Consider the following 23,364-nt stretch of genomic DNA (forward strand, 5'->3'; position numbering starts at 1 on the left):
GAATAGGTGTGGCACGTTTTCACTGTTGGTTCAGCTGGACCTTTTGTCCTCTGTTTTAAGTAGATTTAATCCTCTTTCTTCTGCGTGGGCACCATTACTTTGATGTGAAAATCCGTGTACTCATACCTGTGCTTGTTCCTTTTGTGTGAAAGCCGTCCCTCAAAGGCGACAGAAAAATAAACCACATAATGGAAAGAAAGAAGCGGTAGAAGACGCACGGCGTGTTTCCTGGAAGCACATACACGAGTGGTTCATGACCTTTTTTTCTATTTTTTTATTCCTAGATAAAGGCTTGTTTTTTAAAAAACATTTTTCTTCTCAACAGAAGGGGGATCAGTCGTTTTTGTTGATGCTAGTCATATTAGTTTTTACGTGAGCCAACAGTTTTATCTCTGAGGTCATAGTCAGTCCTGCAACAATTTACCAACAATTTCAGATTTTTAATTATTAAAGTAAATGTTATACATTTTACAGCTTTACCTCTAACTGTTTAGAAAGCACTGACACTGGAGACTCCTTCCAGAAATGTTAAATAAACCTCTCCCTACAGAAACTTACGCTACTGTCAGAGCTGCTGTTCTAGAAAACTAATCAACACCTTCTGACCAATCAGAGTCCAGAACTCAACAGCACTGTGTATGATCTTTAAATAATTTTTATCCACTTTATAATGATCACATACAGTCAGGTCCATAAGTATTTGGACAGTGGCGGTTTTGGTAATGTTCCTCTGTACACCACCACAATGGATTTGAAATGAAGTGTCGACTTTCAGCTTTAATTCACGGGGTTGAACAAAAATACTGCATTAACCGTTCAGGAATTGCAGACATTTGTTTTACAGAGTCTCTCTGTTTTCACAGGCTCAAAAGTAATTGGACAACTGGTTGATAAGCAGTTTCATGGCCAGGTGTGGCCTGTTTCCTCGTTATTTCATGACAGATTAAGTAGATATAAGATCTGGAGTTGATAGCAAGCGTTGAATTTGTATTCGGTATCTGTTCGTGGGAACTCTCAATATGAGGTCCAAAGAGGTGTTAACAAACTGTGTCACTGTCCAAATACTTATGGACCCGACTGTATATTTCTGAGAAGTACTGGGCGTTGTGATTATATAACATCGATATCGTGATCATTTATGTCACAGTACGCCTTCTGAGATATCGTAGATATTGTCTAGACACTTTTCATTAAATTAAAAATGTTTTTTTTTAAATAATTACTGATTAGAAGCAGCTGATGTGACGTTTTAATTTAATGTAAAATTGTAAAATAAAAAGATAAAAAAAAACATTTTTCACAGTTATTTATTATTAAATGAAATAGGCATTAAAGTATAAAAAATGAAACACATTGATCATGATTGTTATTAGTAATAAACAAACGTTTTATTATATTAACAGGTTTTCTTTCATGAAAGCAAACCTATATATGTTTATGTTTATAAATATATATTATATTATGATACATATTATATACTTCATGTACGTCTTCAAGAATCGTGATGTAATGAGATTTTTGCCATTTCTCCCTGTTTCTGAATTCTTTTGATTCCCTTATGGTTATTAGAGTAAAACGGAACATTATGACTTTCTGTTAAATGCTCACGAGCGTCGAGAAGCTTTCTGCCGTTACACAATGTTCTGTCCTGTAGAGAAAAATGTCGGGGTGAAGAACAGTAAGTTTAGAAATAAATCCGTTTGAGGAGCTCATGTTCTTTTTCGGCGGTGAAGCTGAAAGAAACAACGTGCAGGCGGCCCGAGGGCCGAGATCATACAATTACACCCCAATATTATAGAGAGAGATCCAGCACCAATCTATTTCACATTACACAGAGGCAATCAAAACACACTGCAGATGAGTTTCTGTGTGTGAGTGTGAGTGTGTGAGTGTGTGTGACTGAAACAAATAAGGAAAAGTGCCTCATAATTGTGGCAATAAAAGTGCCTTAACCTAATAATAACTGAAGAGAAAATGTCTTTTTATTTTTCATTACAGACCAAAATTGTGTGCGAAAGAATCCAACGTGACCTCATCCATCACCTCCGAGGTAAACAATAAGAAATTAATCAGTAATGAGTTAACAAAATAAAATCTGTATCTTCCAAACCAAGTTCAGTAACATGGACATATGTCACTTCCTTCCTGCTTCTGTATGGCTTTATAGTTGTGTGAAGTTTTTAGTTTTCAGTTAGGATTGAGTCGTTAGGGGTAGGCTCGTGTTTAGGGTCGTGTTTAGGGTCGTGTTTAGGGTCGTGTTTAGAGTCGTGTTTAGAGTCGTGTTAGGTTCGTGTTAGGGTCGTGTTTAGGGTCGTGTTTAGGGTCGTGTTTAGAGTCGTGTTTAGAGTCGTGTTAGGTTCGTGTTAGGGTCGTGTTTAGGGTCGTGTTAGGGTCGTGTTTAGGGTCATGTTAGGGTCGTGTTTAGAGTCGTGTTAGGGTCGTGTTTAGGGTCATGTTAGGGTCGTGTTTAGGGTCGTGTTAGGGTCGTGTTTAGGGTCATGTTAGGGTCGTGTTTAGGGTCATGTTAGGTTCGTGTTTAGGGTCGTGTTTAGGGTCGTGTTTAGGGTCATGTTAGGGTCGTGTTAGGGTCGTGTTTAGGGTCGTGTTTAGGGTCATGTTAGGGTCGTGTTTAGGGTCGTGTTAGGGTCGTGTTTAGGGTCATGTTAGGGTCGTGTTTAGAGTCGTGTTAGGGTCGTGTTTAGAGTCGTGTTAGGGTCGTGTTTAGGGTCGTGTTTAGAGTCGTGTTTAGAGTCGTGTTAGGTTCGTGTTAGGGTCGTGTTTAGGGTCGTGTTAGGGTCGTGTTTAGGGTCATGTTAGGGTCGTGTTTAGAGTCGTGTTAGGGTCGTGTTTAGGGTCATGTTAGGGTCGTGTTTAGGGTCGTGTTAGGGTCGTGTTTAGGGTCATGTTAGGTTCGTGTTTAGGGTCGTGTTTAGGGTCGTGTTTAGGGTCATGTTAGGGTCGTGTTAGGGTCGTGTTTAGGGTCGTGTTTAGGGTCATGTTAGGGTCGTGTTTAGGGTCGTGTTAGGGTCGTGTTTAGGGTCATGTTAGGGTCGTGTTTAGAGTCGTGTTAGGGTCGTGTTTAGAGTCGTGTTAGGGTCGTGTTAGGGTCGTGTTTAGGGTCATGTTAGGGTCGTGTTTAGGGTCGTGTTAGGGTCGTGTTTAGGGTCATGTTAGGGTCGTGTTTAGGGTCATGTTAGGTTCGTGTTTAGGGTCGTGTTTAGGGTCGTGTTAGGGTCGTGTTTAGGGTCATGTTAGGTTCGTGTTTAGGGTCATGTTAGGGTCGTGTTTAGGGTCATGTTAGGGTCGTGTTTAGGGTCGTGTTAGGGTCGTGTTTAGGGTCATGTTAGGGTCGTGTTTAGGGTCATGTTAGGTTCGTGTTTAGGGTCGTGTTTAGGGTCGTGTTAGGGTCGTGTTTAGGGTCATGTTAGGTTCGTGTTTAGGGTCATGTTAGGGTCGTGTTTAGGGTCATGTTAGGGTCGTGTTTAGGGTCGTGTTAGGGTCGTGTTTAGGGTCATGTTAGGGTCGTGTTTAGGGTCATGTTAGGTTCGTGTTTAGGGTCGTGTTTAGGGTCGTGTTTAGGGTCATGTTAGGGTCGTGTTAGGGTCGTGTTTAGGGTCGTGTTTAGGGTCATGTTAGGGTCGTGTTTAGGGTCGTGTTAGGGTCGTGTTTAGGGTCGTGTTAGGGTCGTGTTTAGGGTCGTGTTAGGCTCGTGTTTACGGTCGTGTTTAGAGTCGTGTTTAGAGTCGTGTTTAGAGTCGTGTTTAGAGTCGTGTTAGGGTCGTGTTTAGGGTCGTGTTAGGGTCGTGTTTAGGGTCATGTTAGGGTCGTGTTTAGAGTCGTGTTAGGGTCGTGTTTAGGGTCATGTTAGGGTCGTGTTTAGGGTCGTGTTAGGGTCGTGTTTAGGGTCATGTTAGGGTCGTGTTTAGGGTCATGTTAGGTTCGTGTTTAGGGTCGTGTTTAGGGTCGTGTTTAGGGTCATGTTAGGGTCGTGTTAGGGTCGTGTTTAGGGTCGTGTTTAGGGTCATGTTAGGGTCGTGTTTAGGGTCGTGTTAGGGTCGTGTTTAGGGTCATGTTAGGGTCGTGTTTAGAGTCGTGTTAGGGTCGTGTTTAGAGTCGTGTTAGGGTCGTGTTAGGGTCGTGTTTAGGGTCATGTTAGGGTCGTGTTTAGGGTCGTGTTAGGGTCGTGTTTAGGGTCATGTTAGGGTCGTGTTTAGGGTCATGTTAGGTTCGTGTTTAGGGTCGTGTTTAGGGTCGTGTTAGGTTCGTGTTTAGGGTCATGTTAGGGTCGTGTTTAGGGTCATGTTAGGGTCGTGTTTAGGGTCGTGTTAGGGTCGTGTTTAGGGTCATGTTAGGGTCGTGTTTAGGGTCATGTTAGGTTCGTGTTTAGGGTCGTGTTTAGGGTCGTGTTAGGGTCGTGTTTAGGGTCGTGTTAGGTTCGTGTTTAGGGTCATGTTAGGGTCGTGTTTAGGGTCATGTTAGGGTCGTGTTTAGGGTCGTGTTAGGGTCGTGTTTAGGGTCATGTTAGGGTCGTGTTTAGGGTCATGTTAGGTTCGTGTTTAGGGTCGTGTTTAGGGTCGTGTTTAGGGTCATGTTAGGGTCGTGTTAGGGTCGTGTTTAGGGTCGTGTTTAGGGTCATGTTAGGGTCGTGTTTAGGGTCGTGTTAGGGTCGTGTTTAGGGTCATGTTAGGGTCGTGTTTAGAGTCGTGTTAGGGTCGTGTTTAGAGTCGTGTTAGGGTCGTGTTTAGGGTCGTGTTTAGGGTCATGTTAGGGTCGTGTTTAGGGTCGTGTTAGGGTCGTGTTTAGGGTCATGTTAGGGTCGTGTTTAGAGTCGTGTTAGGGTCGTGTTTAGAGTCGTGTTAGGGTCGTGTTTAGGGTCATGTTAGGGTCGTGTTTAGGGTCATGTTAGGGTCGTGTTTAGGGTCATGTTAGGTTCGTGTTTAGGGTCGTGTTTAGGGTCGTGTTAGGGTCGTGTTTAGGGTCATGTTAGGTTCGTGTTTAGGGTCATGTTAGGGTCGTGTTTAGGGTCATGTTAGGTTCGTGTTTAGGGTCATGTTAGGGTCGTGTTAGGGTCGTGTTTAGGGTCGTGTTAGGGTCGTGTTTAGGGTCGTGTTAGGGTCGTGTTTAGGGTCATGTTAGGGTCGTGTTTAGGGTCATGTTAGGTTCGTGTTTAGGGTCGTGTTTAGGGTCGTGTTAGGGTCGTGTTTAGGGTCATGTTAGGTTCGTGTTTAGGGTCATGTTAGGGTCGTGTTTAGGGTCATGTTAGGTTCGTGTTTAGGGTCATGTTAGGGTCATGTTAGGGTCGTGTTTAGGGTCGTGTTTAGGGTCGTGTTTAGGGTCATGTTAGGGTCGTGTTTAGAGTCGTGTTTAGAGTCATGTTAGGTTCGTGTTTGGGTCGTGTTTAGGGTCGTGTTTAGAGTCATGTTAGGTTCGTGTTAGGGTCGTGTTTAGGGTCATGTTAGGGTCGTGTTTAGGGTCATGTTAGGGTCGTGTTTAGGGTCGTGTTTAGGGTCGTGTTAGGGTCGTGTTTAGGGTCATGTTAGGGTCGTGTTTAGGGTCATGTTAGGGTCATGTTAGGGTCGTGTTTAGGGTCGTGTTTAGGTTCGTGTTAGGGTCGTGTTTAGGGTCATGTTAGGGTCGTGTTTAGGGTCATGTTAGGGTCGTGTTTAGGGTCGTGTTTAGGGTCGTGTTAGGGTCGTGTTTAGGGTCATGTTAGGTTCGTGTTTAGGGTCATGTTAGGGTCGTGTTTAGGGTCGTGTTTAGGGTCGTGTTAGGGTCGTGTTTAGGGTCGTGTTTAGGGTCGTGTTTAGGGTCATGTTAGGGTCGTGTTTAGAGTCGTGTTAGGGTCGTGTTAGGGTCGTGTTTAGGGTCATGTTAGGGTCGTGTTTAGGGTCGTGTTAGGGTCGTGTTTAGGGTCGTGTTAGGGTCGTGTTTAGGGTCATGTTAGGGTCGTGTTTAGGGTCATGTTTAGGGTCGTGTTAGGTTCGTGTTTAGGGTCGTGTTTAGGGTCGTGTTTAGGGTCATGTTAGGTTCGTGTTTAGGGTCATGTTAGGGTCGTGTTTAGGGTCATGTTAGGTTCGTGTTTAGGGTCGTGTTTAGGGTCGTGTTTAGGGTCATGTTAGGGTCGTGTTTAGGGTCGTGTTTAGAGTCGTGTTTAGAGTCATGTTAGGTTCGTGTTTGGGTCGTGTTTAGGGTCATGTTAGGGTCATGTTTAGAGTCATGTTAGGTTCGTGTTAGGGTCGTGTTTAGGGTCATGTTAGGGTCGTGTTTAGGGTCGTGTTTAGGGTCATGTTAGGGTCGTGTTTAGGGTCGTGTTAGGGTCGTGTTTAGGGTCGTGTTAGGGTCGTGTTTAGGGTCATGTTAGGTTCGTGTTTAGGGTCGTGTTAGGGTCGTGTTTAGGGTCGTGTTAGGGTCGTGTTTAGAGTCGTGTTAGGGTCGTGTTTAGAGTCGTGTTAGGGTCGTGTTAGGGTCGTGTTTAGGGTCATGTTAGGGTCGTGTTTAGGGTCATGTTAGGTTCGTGTTTAGGGTCGTGTTAGGGTCGTGTTTAGGGTCGTGTTTAGGGTCATGTTAGGGTCGTGTTTAGGGTCGTGTTTAGGGTCATGTTAGGGTCGTGTTTAGAGTCGTGTTAGGGTCGTGTTTAGAGTCGTGTTAGGGTCGTGTTAGGGTCGTGTTTAGGGTCATGTTAGGGTCGTGTTTAGGGTCGTGTTAGGGTCGTGTTTAGGGTCATGTTAGGGTCGTGTTTAGGGTCATGTTAGGTTCGTGTTTAGGGTCGTGTTTAGGGTCGTGTTAGGGTCGTGTTTAGGGTCATGTTAGGTTCGTGTTTAGGGTCATGTTAGGGTCGTGTTTAGGGTCATGTTAGGTTCGTGTTTAGGGTCATGTTAGGGTCATGTTAGGGTCGTGTTTAGGGTCGTGTTAGGGTCGTGTTTAGGGTCGTGTTAGGGTCGTGTTTAGGGTCATGTTAGGGTCGTGTTTAGGGTCATGTTAGGTTCGTGTTTAGGGTCGTGTTTAGGGTCGTGTTAGGGTCGTGTTTAGGGTCATGTTAGGTTCGTGTTTAGGGTCATGTTAGGGTCGTGTTTAGGGTCATGTTAGGTTCGTGTTTAGGGTCATGTTAGGGTCATGTTAGGGTCGTGTTTAGGGTCGTGTTAGGGTCGTGTTTAGGGTCGTGTTTAGGGTCATGTTAGGGTCGTGTTTAGGGTCGTGTTTAGAGTCGTGTTTAGAGTCATGTCAGGTTCGTGTTTGGGTCGTGTTTAGGGTCGTGTTTAGAGTCATGTTAGGTTCGTGTTAGGGTCGTGTTTAGGGTCATGTTAGGGTCGTGTTTAGGGTCATGTTAGGGTCGTGTTTAGGGTCGTGTTTAGGGTCGTGTTAGGGTCGTGTTTAGGGTCATGTTAGGTTCGTGTTTAGGGTCATGTTAGGGTCGTGTTTAGGGTCGTGTTAGGTTCGTGTTTAGGGTCGTGTTTAGGGTCGTGTTAGGGTCGTGTTTAGGGTCGTGTTTAGGGTCATGTTAGGGTCGTGTTTAGAGTCGTGTTAGGGTCGTGTTAGGGTCGTGTTTAGGGTCATGTTAGGGTCGTGTTTAGGGTCGTGTTAGGGTCGTGTTTAGGGTCATGTTAGGGTCGTGTTTAGGGTCGTGTTTAGGGTCGTGTTTAGGGTCATGTTAGGGTCGTGTTTAGGGTCATGTTAGGTTCGTGTTTAGGGTCGTGTTTAGGGTCGTGTTTAGGGTCATGTTAGGGTCGTGTTTAGGGTCGTGTTTAGAGTCGTGTTTAGAGTCATGTTAGGTTCGTGTTTGGGTCGTGTTTAGGGTCATGTTAGGGTTATGTTAGGGTCATGTTTAGAGTCATGTTAGGTTCGTGTTAGGGTCGTGTTTAGGGTCATGTTAGGGTCGTGTTTAGGGTCGTGTTTAGGGTCATGTTAGGGTCGTGTTTAGGGTCGTGTTAGGGTCGTGTTTAGGGTCGTGTTAGGGTCGTGTTTAGGGTCGTGTTAGGGTCGTGTTTAGGGTCATGTTAGGTTCGTGTTTAGGGTCGTGTTAGGGTCGTGTTTAGGGTCGTGTTAGGGTCGTGTTTAGGGTCATGTTAGGTTCGTGTTTAGGGTCGTGTTTAGGGTCGTGTTTAGGGTCATGTTAGGTTCGTGTTTAGGGTCGTGTTTAGGGTCGTGTTAGGGTCGTGTTTAGGGTCATGTTAGGTTCGTGTTTAGGGTCGTGTTTAGGGTCGTGTTTAGGGTCATGTTAGGTTCGTGTTTAGGGTCGTGTTAGGTTCGTGTTTAGGGTCATGTTAGGTTCGTGTTTAGGGTCGTGTTAGGGTTGTGTTTAGGGTCATGTTAGGGTCGTGTTTAGGGTCATGTTAGGGTCGTGTTAAGATGTGAAGTTAAGTTATTTTCTAAACTAATGTCGGTTGTGTGAAGGTTGGAAAGATTCCTGAGTTGTGTAGCGTTCTGACTTGTGTAGATTTATAAGGTGTGTATAAGTGTGTTATATAGGTTATGTAGAGTTGTAAAGGTTATATGAACTTATGTATTTAGGAAGTTCTAGACTTCCGAGTTGTGTAGATTTGTGTGTATTGTGTTTCAGGTTCCAGTTCAGAACTTTCATACTGATTCCAGTGAACTTCAGTTGGTTACTGCAAATCACCCCGAACAAGAACTCAACAAAAATGACAAAAACCCCACCTTACCTCACACAGGTAACCCCCTCACCTTACCTAACCTTACCTCACACAGGTAACCCCCTCACCTTACCTAACCTTACCTCACACAGGTAACCCCCTCACCTTACCTAACCTTACCTCACACAGGTAACCCCCTCACCTTACCTAACCTTACCTCACACAGGTAACCCCCTCACCTTACCTAACCTTACCTCACACAGGTAACCCCCTCACCTTACCTAACCTTACCTCACACAGGTAACCCCCTCACCTTACCTAACCTTACCTCACACAGGTAACCCCCACCTTACCTCACCTTACCTCACACAGGTAACCCCCTCACCTTTCCCCACCTTACCTCACACAGGTAACCCCCTCACCTTTCCCCACCTTACCTCACACAGGTAACCCCCTCATCTTACCTCACCTTATCTCACACAGATAACCCCCTCACCTTACCTCACACCGATAACCCCCTCACCTTACCTCACACAGGTAACACCCTCACCTTACCCCACCTTACCTCACACAGGTAACCCCCTCACCTTACCTCACACAGGTAACCCCCTCATCTTACCTCACCTTATCTCACACAGATAACCCCCTCACCTTACCTCACACAGGTAACACCCTCACCTTACCCCACCTTACCTCACACAGGTAACCCCCTCACCTTACCTAACCTTACCTCACACAGATAACCCCCTCACCTTACCTCACACAGGTAACCCCCTCACCTTACCTCACACAGGTAACCCCCTCACCTTACCTAACCTTACCTCACACAGGTAATGCTCTCACCTTACCTCACCTTATCTCACACAGATAACCCCCTCACCTTACCTCACACAGGTAACACCCTCACCTTACCCCACCTTACCTCACACAGGTAACACCCTCACCTTACCCCACCTTACCTCACACAGGTAACCCCCACCTTACCTCACCTTACCTCACACAGGTAACCCCCTCACCTTTCCCCACCTTACCTCACACAGGTAACCCCCTCACCTTTCCCCACCTTACCTCACACAGGTAAACCCCTCACCTTTCCCCACCTTACCTCACACAGGTAAACCCCTCACCTTACCTCACACAGGTAACACCCTCACCTTACCTCACACAGGCAACACCCTCACCTTACCCCATCTTACCTCACACAGGTAACACCCTCACCTTACCTAACCTTACCTCACACAGGTAATGCTCTCACCTTACCCCACCTTACCTCACACAGGTAACCCCCACCTTACCTCACACAGATAACCCCCTCACCTTACCTCACACAGGTAACACCCTCACCTTACCCCACCTTACCTCACACAGGTAACCCCCTCACCTTACCTCACGCAGGTAATGCTCTCACCTTACCTCACCTTACCTCACACAGGTAACACCCTAACCTTACCTCACACAGGTAACCCCCTCATCTTACCTCACCTTATCTCACACAGATAACCCCCACACCTTACCTCACACAGATAACCCCCTCACCTTACCTCACACAGGTAACCCCCTCACCTTACCTAACCTTACCTCACACAGGTAACCCCCTCATCTTACCTCACCTTATCTCACACAGATAACCTCCTCACCTTACCTCACACAGGTAACACCCTCACCTTACCCCACCTTACCTCACACAGGTAACCCCCTCACCTTACCTAACCTTACCTCACACAGGTAATGCTCTCACCTTACCTCACCTTATCTCACACAGATAACCCCCTCACCTTACCTCACACAGGTAACACCCTCACCTTACCCCACCTTACCTCACACAGGTAACACCCTCACCTTACCCCACCTTACCTCACACAGGTAACCCCCTCACCTTTCCCCACCTTACCTCACACAGGTAAACCCCTCACCTTTCCCCACCTTACCTCACACAGGTAAACCCCTCACCTTACCTCACACAGGCAACACCCTCACCTTACCCCACCTTACCTCACACAGGTAACACCCTCACCTTACCTAACCTTACCTCACACAGGTAACACCCTCACCTTACCTAACCTTACCTCACACAGGTAATGCTCTCACCTTACCCCACCTTACCTCACACAGGTAACACCCTCACCTTACCTAACCTTACCTCACACAGGTAACACCCTCACCTTACCTCACACAGGCAACACCCTCACCTTACCCCACCTTACCTCACACAGGTAACACCCTCACCTTACCTAACCTTACCTCACACAGATAATGCTCTCACCTTACCCCACCTTACCTCACACAGGTAACCCCCTCACCTTACCTAACCTTACCTCACACAGGTAACCCCCACCTTACCTCACCTTACCTCACACAGGTAACCCCCTCACCTTTCCCCACCTTACCTCACACAGGTAACCCCCTCACCTTACCTCAACTTATCTCACACAGGTAACGCCCTCACCTTACCGCACACAGGTAATGCTCTCACCTTACCTCACACAGGTAACATCCCAGAATGCCAAATTTCCCAGAATGCAGAGCTGGGGTGTACTAATGGCCTTATGGAGATGGAATTGGGGACAGATGAAGTGTTTGTTATCTCAAACACAGACACACCATCGTTTTCTCCTTGCACGGTACACACACACACACACACACACACACACACACACACACACACACACACACACACCTGCTCTATTCAGTAAAGTATCAGTGAAATATTTACTTGCTGTGTGTTCAGGGAGGAACTGAATGTACTCTGACATGCGTAATCAGATTATCATGTACGGTTGTAGTGGATTATTGGGATTAAAGTGTGATTAGGGAACTAAACCTCTTTGTACTATGAAGTGGATTTCTGTGTCTCGCTCCATGTCTCGCAGTAAACTCATGCAGGAACAGCACTGCCGTCACTCATACACACACACACACACACACACACACACAGTCAGTGTTTTTATGTATCCTCACAAACATACAGGTTAATGTGCCCGTGCATACACTCCCGCGTTTCGTATTAATCCCTGTGTTGAGTCAGAATCGGAGAGAAATTGATTCTTTTGATTCATTGGCTGTTTGGTTCGGGTTGTTTTCACACTGTACGTAATAAAATCAACTAAAAAAGCAAAACAAAACTGTGCGTAGTGCTGAAATCATCCCTGTAAGAGTCTCTGGTGTTCGGTTTTAATTCCAGTGGAGCCTGGTCGTTAATTCATCACATCACTTTGTAGGTTTCTTGTTGTGCTTATCAGACATCTCCAGATGTGGGTCTGTGCGATTAGCAAGCTGTTTAGACGTGGGGCTCGGGTCAGATCTGGTTTGGGAATGTCCGAGTCGGACGCCGCAGTGTTGAGATGGTCAGTACGAGGCAGAGAGCAGATAGCTGACCACTTCACTTCGCTGCGTGACAGAAAATGGCTGTCTGACTGAATTTATTGTAAATTCTGCGTAATCTGTCATGTGATTCTCCCCGTCCCTGGTGTTTAAGACAATAAAACTAGAAATGAAATGATTAACGTCTAATCATTACTCATTTTAATACACACGTGAACATTAACTGTTCTCCCGCAGCACCGTGAACGTTTTCTGCGACGCAGTGACACGGGAACTGTGCAGCCATCTGATTGGATGCCTCGAAGCGAGCCCTCTAACTGGCCGAGTCGTGGCAGCCATGTTGGATCAGCGCGTCCTCGAGCGTGGAGCGTCCGAACCTTCCACGACTTCCTACTTCCTCTTCCTCAATTAAACAGGAAATGGTGCAGCTGGAATTTAACAAGCCCCTTCACCAAACTAGTGGACACTGTGAGTTCATTTATTATTATTATTATTATTATTATTATTATAAAAAAAATAGATGAGGTTTCTTTTAAGCGTTAGGATTAATATTTATATATATATATATATATATATATAATTTTAATAAAAGTAATGTGCAGTTCCCTCCGAAACTATTGGAACACAAGGCCAGTGGTATTAGTGTGTGCTCTACACCACAGACGTCTGGGTTTGAGATCAGAAGATGGAGATGAGACGAGAGTTTAGGATTTCAGTTTTTATTTCCTGGTGTTTACATCTAGACGTGTTACACAACATAAAACACAACCTTCTGTATCACAACACACATTTTTTAGATGAGCAAAAATATATGAACAGATCAGTCCTGAAGTAAATTAAAATAAATAATATTTATAAATATAATATTAATATTTGGGTTATATCCCTTGCGTGCAGTAAATAAATAATATTTATAAATATAATATTAATATTTGGGTTATATCCCTTGCGTGCAGTAACTGCATCACTCCTGCGCCTCACTGACACCACACTGCTGCTTTCTTCTCCTGTGAAGCTTCTCCAGGTTTCTCCTGCAGCTTCTGTCAGTAGTTGTGTGTTTCGGGGGGTTTCTCCCTTCAGTCTCCTCTTCAGGAGGTGAGGTGCTGATCAGTTGGGTGAAGGGCTGGTGATGGACGTGTCCAGTTTAAAACCTTCCACTTTCCCCCTGATGAAGTCCTGTGTTGAGGTGGAAGTGTATTTTGGATCGTTGTCTTGCTGCGTGATGAAGTTCCTCCTGATTCATTCGGACGCGTTTCCCTGTGAATCTGCAGATAAAATGTTCCTGTAAACTTCTGAATTCATTCTGCTGCTCCATCATGAGTTCCATAAGATTATTGTACGTTTGAATAGATTATCAGGATTAAAGTGTGATTAGTGCATCCTGAAGAGGATTTATGACACGTCACACACAGAACTCAGCGTGCCAGCTACTACATCTGTTGTACATAATGTGTAGAATTTATTAATACATAATCATCTACAGATGTTTAGTGATGCATTTGGTTCCTCAGGTTTCTCCAGGTTCTGTGGTGGACGGCGATGATGGCGTGAAGGTTCCCTCGGCTCAGCATCAGCGCCGCTACACGTCACGATCACACACGTCTCAGCAGATCTGCGAGCCCGATGGCGCCCTCTGTGTCCCGGAGCAAGGAGCGGAGGTTAAAATCTGCAAGTTCTCTGCTGATGATGATGATCACGTCACCATTCCCGTGTTCGCCATTTCAGAAGATGATGATCGAGAGCCTCTGGTTTCAGCCGAACATCAAAACCATGTGAAAAACAACGACGTGGGGAATCATGAGTCCCTTCCTTCATTAGGCTCCACCCACTTGGCTTTTACAGATGAGGAATCTGCTGTTTTGAAATACACGTCCCGTAAGATCCAGCTTCCTTCGCTGAGTCATGTGACCGTGCTGAGTGACTCTGTGGGGAAGGACATGTGATCGCCTGAAACCGCATGCTGTCGTACCGTACCGCGTGTTATCCCTTTTACAGACTATTTAGCGAGTAGTGCTAGCTAGCCAGGTACATTTAAAGGTGCAGTATGGCAAAAACATGTCTAACGTCCATTCGCAGTGTGCTGCGTATTTTATTCCAGATGTTGTTGATCAGTTTCCCACTCGAGGCTAATTTAGCTAGCACGAAAGTCTATTTCTGATCCGATTACGACACGCCAAACGTAATTTATTCAAATGTCATAATCGATAATTAATAGTAGAATACTGTGTTTACAAATATAAACCACTTTAAACTGGAACTTTATTATTTTTTTTGCATCACTTCCTGATTTCAAACAGGAACTTTTAGCGGTTTAGCCTGGGGGTCTGGTCAGGAACGATGCCGAGCTGTGGTGAGGAAACAAAGTTGAAGTTGTCCAAGATGGCGGCTCCCATAACCGTCCAGCGTTTGAGACATATGGGATATATTAAGAGAAAAAAAATTGTATAAGATAGATTTCCGTAGCATTTGCTTCATAGCTGCAGAGCAAACGATTCAAATGATTCATTCATGAATGATTCATTCTGCTTCTGAGTCATATTACTGAACGTGCGTTTCTATCCTGTGTTTCTTTAGTATAAAGTATGGCGGTATGCGGTGTGTGTGTGTGTGTGTGTGTGTGTGTGTGTGTGTGTGTGTGAGTGAGTGTGTGTATCAGTAAGAAGTGACTGCTGATGGATTTGTACATTAATACAGTCGTGCCTCTTTACATAACAAAGCACATTTTTGATATCTCAAAAATATTTAAATGTTTTGTGGACTGATTACCGTAAAAAAAAAGATTATTATATTCTTCAACACCACGAGTATGTACCGATAAATAGCTTATATCATATCTATCGTGTGTCCTTTAATATGATTGTTATAATGCACACTTTAAAATATAATGACTTGACGACTTTCCCTTGTTCACTTCACTTGTTCCTCTTTCACGAAAAAGTGTGTCGGGTTGTCGGTCTTTTGATTCGTTCTGTGGATTATTAACGCTGCTGAATATTTCACTCGGCCGTGCTGACGTCAGTGGAGCGAGCGCTACGCTGTCGTAAATATGAAGCGTTTGTAAAGGTCATGTTCGTGCTCTACATGAGTGTGTGTGATGGTGAACGCAGTGACGGTGATGTTCTCCTGTGGGTAAAGTGTTATAAAGGGAAAAACGATTATTGTTGTAAAAAAAAAATTAAAGAAATAAATAAAAAGAACAAATGCAGTAACTAACAAATCAGTTGAAATAAAGTGTTACGTGACGTCTGTTTGCAGTGATTTACAGGGCCGAGTACATGGGTCTAATGAAATGTAATCATTTTTCGGTGATGTTTGTGAAGAATAATTTAAGAAATGTAGCTTCAAGGAAAGAAAAATGATAACGTTAATCCAGTTGGATAATTTGATTTATAATTCCAAACGTTGTTTATTGGGTAAATTTAGGTTAGTGTGTCTCCTCAACACTTTAAAACCTGAGAAGGATGCAGGGATTGGCTCCAGGTCAAGGTCTAATCTGAGCCTCGAAGGAATGTAGAAGTGTGAGATGACTGAGGGGAGAGACACACACACACACACACACACACACACACACACACACACACACAGACTCTCTCTCTCTTGAAAACCACACACTTGAGTTTGGGGAAGATCTGAGATGGTCAAATTTTCAGGTTAAAATTTGGACTTTCTCTGATCCTCTTTATATTTGCAGTGTTGGTTACTGATGTCAAGAAGTATACACGAGCGCAGGTTTGGTCTGAATATCTCGCTCCAAATCCGAGATCTGAGGCTTCTAGTTCTGACAAATCCCAGCCAATAAAATATACTGGAATTTGCTGGAAACAGAGCCTCAGATCTCCGTTTCTGAGTGTGATATTTAGACCAAACTTGGACTCATGTCTATGTCTTCGTACCAATAAGCCATGCTGTGAATTTGAAAAAGATCTGAGAACGTCAATTTTTTCACTCTGGAAAAAAAACGTAAGGGGTTAGTTAGCCTTTGTTTTTTTTCAGGTGAAAAATGTGATGTTCTCAGATCTTCCCCAGATTCACACTGAGAGTTACTGGGCTCGAGATGTAAACAGTAGCGCAGGTTTGGTCTGTGTATCTCACACCAAAGCTGAGATCTGAGGCTTCAAATCCTGTCAAATTCCAGTCAATTAAAATAGTAGAATTAGCTGAAACAGCCTCAGAGCTCAGTTCTGGAGTGTGATGGGGAAAAGATAAGCGTGCTCATGCCTACGTCTACGGCTCCAGAAATCCACAATCTGGATTTGGGGAAGATTGGAGAACTTTTGACCTTCTCTGATCTTATTCATATTTGCACTTTGGGTAACTGATGTGGCGACATGGACAGGAGTGCAACGTTGGTCTGTCTATTAGACTAGAACGCTAGCTCTGAGTACTGAGACAGCTCTGTGTAGAGTATTAAAGGACAGAATTCTGCCGTCTGATCAGAGCTACGTCTCCTTGGTAGTGTTACAGTACACAGTACAGTATGGCGTGAGATACCGGGAGTACAGAGTGATGTGGTTTACTAATATCACAGTAAGCTTTAGGATAGCGGTAGTACAGTACGATGGCGTGGGATAGTTAATAGTACCTTATGTACTGATTACAGGAAATCTAGCAGCTACGTTCAGACTGCCGGGCTTCCTCTCAAGCATTTGCCTGGAATTTGTTGGAAACTGAGCCTCACATCTCAGCTTTGGAATGCGATAGGACAAAACAAAGTATGCTATTGTCCATGTCATGACCGCAATAACCCATGATGTGAATTTGGGAAAGATTGCAAAGCTCCGACTTCCCTATGGAGTGTTTTAGGGTGAAATATTGACTGTCTCTGATCTTAATATTTACACCGTCTGGTTACTGAGGTTGAGTAAAAGGCAGAGAAAACTCACACTACTCCACCACACCTCAGAGCCGAGACGGGAGTGCCGAGACCCCCTCAGGGCCGAGACGGGAGTGCCGAGACCCCCTCAGGGCCGAGACGGGAGTGCCGAGACCCCTCAGGGCCGAGACGGGAGTGCCGAGACCCCCTCAGGGCCGAGACGGGAGTACCGAGACCCCTCAGGGCCGAGACGGGAGTACCGAGACCCCTCAGAGCCGAGACGGGAGTGCCAACGCAGCGCTGGTTAAAGTAGTAAATGACAGAATACTGGCCTCTGATCAGGGCCACGCCTCCTCGTTTGTGTTGCTTATGTTACAACACACACAATACAGTAAGGTTTGCTACAGTGTGAGTACAGCATGACGTGGATTAGTAGCGTTACAGTATGATGAAGTGGGCGTGTATGATGTAGGAGTACATGATGTGTGATCGTAATAGCATGTGGAACAGTGTTCGTCTCTACTGCACATTTCTTTCTTCACACAAAGACACTAACCATTATTTTATAACTTTTATTGATGCATTTTTATCACTGCAGTAAACATTTCTTTATTTTTTTTTTTAGATTTCTACAGAACATTAATCTTTTAGCAACTGCTAATACACAGAGGCACTATACGCCCGAAAGGCCTTTAACTCACGTCGTCCGAGTTCACAGAGTCAGACCGAGTTCACAGAGTCAGACAATTACTGAACACACAAAGCAGTTTACACTTATTCTCTTTCAACCCAACGCTCCAGCTTGGATGAGGTAGGACGAGAGCGAGACCTTTATTTATTTATAAAAAATAAAATGCCATTTTAATGTAACATTTTCCTTCATAGAACACAAAGCCCTTTCTGAAGCTAGGATAAATCCCACGTGGATGCTCCAACACTTCCCTAATACCCATGCAGAAGATTATTAAACTTCCTGAATGGGCACGAATTGATGCCAACTGTGGCCTTTAACCAATTATCATGCACACTTAACCAATTACAAAAGGGCTAAAACAATGACTAATTTAATCTATTAGCTAAGGATGTTTTAATTTACTAAACAGTGCCACAAAACTAGTGGGTCGTGGAACATCAGGTTTACTCCAGTGATCACGGACGCCTCATGATCTACAGGAAGGGTCAGACTTCAGAGCGTCACTTCTGCCTCTAGCACAACACAAACACACAGAGACTAACACTCCATGTTCAGTTCTTTAATGATTGAATGCATAAGGCCTCAGAGTGTTCAATACTGAATAATCGGACAGAGATACCGGCGTTACCAGTGCGACTTTACTGCAAAAACAAAAGGATAGAATCAGGCTGAGAAAATGATCTGCACCAGTCCAGTATCTACAAATGACCGGTTTTGTCACGATCGTGTTCCCGATCACGATCAGCACGCTTTCTCACCTCGTCATCAGAAAGTGTTATTTTAAATCGCATTTTTAATGAAGCAAAACCAGTATTATTAAAAATAACCACTCCTAAAGCACACTTAACTCTACAGACTGGGAGTACGACGGCTACAGGCATGACAGCAGACAGAAAATAAATCTGTCCTACCTGTGCAGGTACGAACTTTAATCACGGTTTCCCGCTGTGGTGCACAGAACGGCGATGAGCAGTGAGAGAACAGCACGGTATAAAGCATGGCAGCACATTATATTACAGCGCAGTCAGGTTATAGGATCAGGAAGCAGAGTATAATGTGACGCTGTAGTACGTTATCAGATTATATTGTGCAGTAGTAGTAGTGTGGAGTGACGTATGATTGCGGGGTATTATGCTTTGGGATTGTGACAGTATTGTACACAGTACCTGGCGCAGTAAAGTATTATACTGTGGGACAGTATCGCATGATGTAATAATACAGTATGGTGTAATAATAATAATAATAATAATAATAATAATAATCTCACCTTATTACTGAAACACGTGCAGTCCCCTACATCATACTACATTATACTGTATTACTACTAAACTACATCAGATCCTATATTATATCATACTATTACTGTACCGCACGGCAGATTTATTTCCGTAAGTCGTAGCTGTTCCTGCAGCCATCCAAAATTATTAAGTATTTACTAACAACAACAACAACAACGATAATAATAATAATAATAATAATAATAATAATAAATCCAAAAAGAATTAGAGTAGAGTACAATGGTGTGGAAAACGATCTGCCATTCTAAATGTAGGCTTCGTCCCAATCTCTATAATACAGAACCTGTAATAAGTATTATTATTAATATTATTATTTTTTATAGTGGTTATTTGATGCTGTGCTGATTCATCACGTATAATTACACTCCAGTTATACTCTGAACATAACAACAGTGCACATTTAGGAGAGTTAGTGACTCCGCTGTCGTATCGCTGGACATCACAAAAATCTTGATTAGAATGGCTTTTTAATGAAGGCACAGCTGTACAAAACAGATGTGGGTTAATTACTGACTCCTAATAGCCCTTAATGAAGCGTAGGTCGTAATTAAAGGGGAGATAACGATTAAATATGGCAACCTGCAGCGGTTTTCATCTCCGGAGCAGGAAAAGGTGAAAGCAGCAGCTGATTGAGGTGAGGAGTAAAATGTGCAGCGGTGTGTGTGTGTGAGAAATATCTGACTGTGTTAGCCTTCTCTCGTGCATAGGATAGATCAGACAGCAATCTTCTGTGTGCGTGTGTGTGTGTGTGTGTGTGAGAGAGAGAAAAATTTATCTAACAAGTATTAAAGTGATCATGTGGACAGAAATGTGCACAGAATTACTGAGCTGCAGCAAAATAATAATCCAGTGGAAGCTCGAGATTCAGACGGGAAGCCGTTAATAAAGATCACGACGCACCATGCGTGATATTTAACGCACAATAACATCATCGTGAGAAGTAACAGTATAGTGAAACCAAATCTCAAATGAGAAAACGAGATCATTAATATGATCGTTATCATCATAACTGATACTGAAGTGATTGTATATTAAATCAGCACATGCTCGTTAGGCACAAAGTTTCAGTAAGTGTTAGAATAATAACGTACGGTACGGTTCTGACTGCTCGTTTCATCCGATCTTAACCTGAAATCCGATCACACACGCAATGAGAAAGTGCAGATTATCATGTAAACTATATCTAGTACAAAGTGATGCTGGTCTACTCGCCTCAAAACCGACTGAATTTGCATATTGTAAAAACACCATGATTATTCATTATGAGAAAAAAGGAAAAAGGTTAAATCCAGAGCCGTGACATCATCGTCCAGGACACGCCCTCAGTTCTTAAAGCGTGTCTGCTCACATATGTGGTTAAATTTCCTAAAAAGGGGAGAAAAAAAATTATCTATTAGTATAGAATAGTTTTGATTTGAATTTAAAATGGTTTGATCATTATCTGAGTATCTGACGCCCTCTCCTGGGAGAAATAAGAATTACACAAAATAACACAAAGCTTGCTGGGCTGTTTACAATCTCACAACTGTGTAATTTGGAACATGACAATGCTGCGGAAAAAAGAAAAGCAGGCAAAAAAATGTCGAATTAGAAAATCATCAACCGGAAACTTCGTGTTTTACTTACTGCATTGTCATTAATACCTTTACACACAAATACATCTTTAATAAAGTAACAAATATTGGATTTTAATACAAATAAATTATTATTAATCTAATATCCATTATATATACTTGCTCTATATCTCTTAGTTAATTATTATTATTATTATTATTATTATTATTGTGTTTTATTGGAGACTCTTACATGGCGTGGTGAGCTTTGATTTGTGTTCTGCAGTTACGACCCCAGTAACAATCCGGTCTCACGGTCACTGCAGCTGAGAGGGGGGGGGGGGTGGGGGGGGGGGGGATTCAATTCAATTCAATTCAATGTGTGTGTGTGTGTATATATATATATATACACATATACATATACATATACACACACACACACACACACACACACACATGTGTATATGAAATATATATGTATGTATGTGTGTGTGTACCTGGTAGCTCAGCAGCAGGAATGTTAGCTCTATAAACATATGCGAGTTCTTTAAAGAAGCGAAGTCCACAACAGTAACACAGGAAGGAGTTTCCATTGATACGATAATCTGCCCCACACACACACACACACACACACACACACACACACACACACACAGTGAGTGATTAGCCCCCACTAGCATCATTAATAATATCAGCCTAATAACACACAACTCAGGCCCTGGTAGAGACCCCACCCCCTCCCCAACCCGATACAGACCCCACCCCCTCCCCAACCCGATACAGACCCCACCCCCCTCCCCAACCCGATACAGACCCCACCCCCTCCCCAACCTGATACAGACCCCACCCCCTCCCGAACCGGATACAGGCCCCACCCCCTCCCCAACCGGATACAGACCCCACCCCCTCCCCAACCGGATACAGACCCCACCCCCTCCCCAACCTGATACAGACCCCACCCCCTCCCCAACCGGATACAGACCCCACCCCCTCCCCAACCGGATACAGACCCCACCCCCTCCCCAACCTGATACAGACCCCACCCCCTCCCCAACCCGATACAGACCCTGCCCAGACAGAGGCCCTCTGTAAGTTAGAAAGGTAAAACAGCACAGGTATATTACTACAGCACACATCACTGCTTTATTAAACAGATTATTAAAAGGATAATCAGAGTAGAAGTACGCCTCTGTGATGACAGAGACACGCAATGCCTTTCTTATATACATAAATATGTCAGTGTTTTTATTTTGTAGAAAGTTTGTACCATATAAAGGTACAAATTTTATATAAGAGGTTGAGTGTGTGTGAGTGAGTGTGTGTGTGTGTGTGTGTGTGTTTTACCAGACAGGTGGCAGAGGCCTTGCTGTGTGCTCTGTAGTGTCTCCTGCAGCATCTCCTTCCACGTCTTTCCTCTGGAGCTCAAATAATTCTGATAACCCCCAATAATAATAATAATAATAATAATAATAATAATAGTCTAAATAAATAAAAATAAAAATCTAAATAATTATAAAAAAAAGATGGCGGCTTGATATTTATGTTTAAAATATAATAACTCATAGTTACACTGCATGCTGCTCATTTTACACACAGTCAGAAAAATAAAGCTTGTTAATGTAACAGAAATTGTGAAAAAATGTAAATTCACAACATTGAAAATAAATAAACAAAATTGTTTTGTTGAATTATCTTACCTGCAGGATTTCAGACTCGTAGTGATTGTTGTTGAGGACGCCGTCCAGACATTTCTCAGTCAGATTCAGATCTATCACATAAGAGTAACTATGAGAAATACTACTACTACTCATAACAATAATAATAATAATAATAATAATAATAATAATAATAATAATAACAACAACAACAATAATAATAATAATAATAATAATAATAATATTACAGTGGATATAAAAGTCTACACACCCCTGTTAAAATGGCAGGTTTTTGTGATGTAAAAAACTGAAACCAACATCAATCAGAACCCTTTCTACTGATTGTGAAATTTTAACCTGTTAAAGTGAAAAACAATAAGAATCATTTTAGGGGGAAAAAGTGAAGAGAAAAAAGAAAGAAAAAAGAAAGAAAAAGTCCAATAACCTGGCTGTATAAGTGTACACACCCCTGAACCAGCGCTGAGCTGAAGCAGCTCTGGATTGTTTTTGAGTAAGAGTCAGTCACTTTGGAGTATAGCGGGTTTGCTTCGGGTCGTCGTGCTGAAGGTGAAACCGCTCTTCGTATGAAGTGTTTTATCAGAAGCTTTAAGGTTTTGTTCCAGAATTGTCTGGTATTTGGAGCTGTTCATGATTCCCTCCACCAGCTGAAAGTCTGATGCTGCCACCGCCGTGCTTCACCGTGACCATGGTGTTCTTTTGGTGTTGTTTCTGTGCCAAAAATATATTCTGGTATTACTGCCGAAACGTCCAACTTTGGTCTCATCAGACCATAACACATGATTCCACATGAGTTTTGGGAGATTGGATGCTTTTATTTATTTTATTTTTTAGTTAAAAAAGGCTTCGGTCTTGCCCCCCTACCCCATAGCCCAGAGATATGAAGAATTTGGGAGATTGTTGTCACATGTAAGGAGCAGCCAGTACTTGTGAGAATGTGCTGCAGTTCTTTTACTGTCGCTGTAGGCCTCCTGGCAGTCTCGAGGTCCAGCTTCTCCTGAACTTCTCATCAGTTTTAGAGGGATGTCCTGATCGTAGTAGTGTCACTGCTGAGCCATATTTTCTCCACGTGTTGAGTATTATCTTTACAGTGCTCCATGGTCTATCCAATGCCTTGGAAAAGTGTTTTTGTAACCCTCTCCTGATTGATATTTTTCAACAGTGAGATCCCGTACCTGCTCTGTAAGCTCTTTGTGGTGAGGGGCTTTTCCACTTGGATGTTAACCAGATGTCGTCAGGAGAATCGTACAGGAACAGCTGGACTTTATTTGTGGTTAATCGGTCACTTTAATTGAAGGCAGTTGCACACCAATTAGTATTTAATGAGTTTGAATGTGATTGGTTGATTCTGAACACTGACACACTCCCAATTATAAAAGGGTGTGTACACTTATGCAGGCTGGGGATGGGAAGGTGTCTTT

At 43.5% G+C, this 23,364-nt stretch overlaps 2 protein-coding genes across 3 annotated transcripts in view; one reads left to right on the forward strand and one right to left on the reverse strand.

Moving 5' to 3' along the window:
* The window catches only part of si:dkey-112e17.1 (uncharacterized), a 30,227-nt gene extending 15,098 nt beyond the window's left edge, over window positions 1–15,129 (forward strand). Inside the window, exons 3-7 of the mRNA XM_053679271.1 lie at window positions 1,999–2,050; window positions 8,558–8,655; window positions 11,065–11,212; window positions 12,150–12,380; window positions 13,424–15,129. Coding sequence (XP_053535246.1) covers window positions 1,999–2,050; window positions 8,558–8,655; window positions 11,065–11,212; window positions 12,150–12,380; window positions 13,424–13,855 — 961 coding nt within the window. The 3' untranslated portion in view covers window positions 13,856–15,129. The remainder of the gene's footprint in view (window positions 1–1,998; window positions 2,051–8,557; window positions 8,656–11,064; window positions 11,213–12,149; window positions 12,381–13,423) is intronic.
* Window positions 15,130–17,283: 2,154 nt separating this feature from the next.
* The window catches only part of chfr (checkpoint with forkhead and ring finger domains, E3 ubiquitin protein ligase), a 15,232-nt gene continuing 9,151 nt past the window's right edge, over window positions 17,284–23,364 (reverse strand). For both annotated transcript variants that reach the window (XM_017451417.3, XM_017451418.3), the window contains exons 14-18: window positions 21,968–22,038; window positions 21,615–21,702; window positions 20,768–20,875; window positions 20,524–20,596; window positions 17,284–20,082 (exon numbers count right to left, since the gene is read on the reverse strand). In XM_017451417.3, the coding sequence (XP_017306906.1) occupies window positions 20,040–20,082; window positions 20,524–20,596; window positions 20,768–20,875; window positions 21,615–21,702; window positions 21,968–22,038 (383 nt within the window). In that variant the 3' untranslated portion in view covers window positions 17,284–20,039. The remainder of the gene's footprint in view (window positions 20,083–20,523; window positions 20,597–20,767; window positions 20,876–21,614; window positions 21,703–21,967; window positions 22,039–23,364) is intronic.

Source organism: Ictalurus punctatus, unplaced genomic scaffold (assembly GCF_001660625.3).
Source record: "Ictalurus punctatus breed USDA103 unplaced genomic scaffold, Coco_2.0 tig00006342, whole genome shotgun sequence".
NCBI lineage: Eukaryota > Metazoa > Chordata > Actinopteri > Siluriformes > Ictaluridae > Ictalurus > Ictalurus punctatus.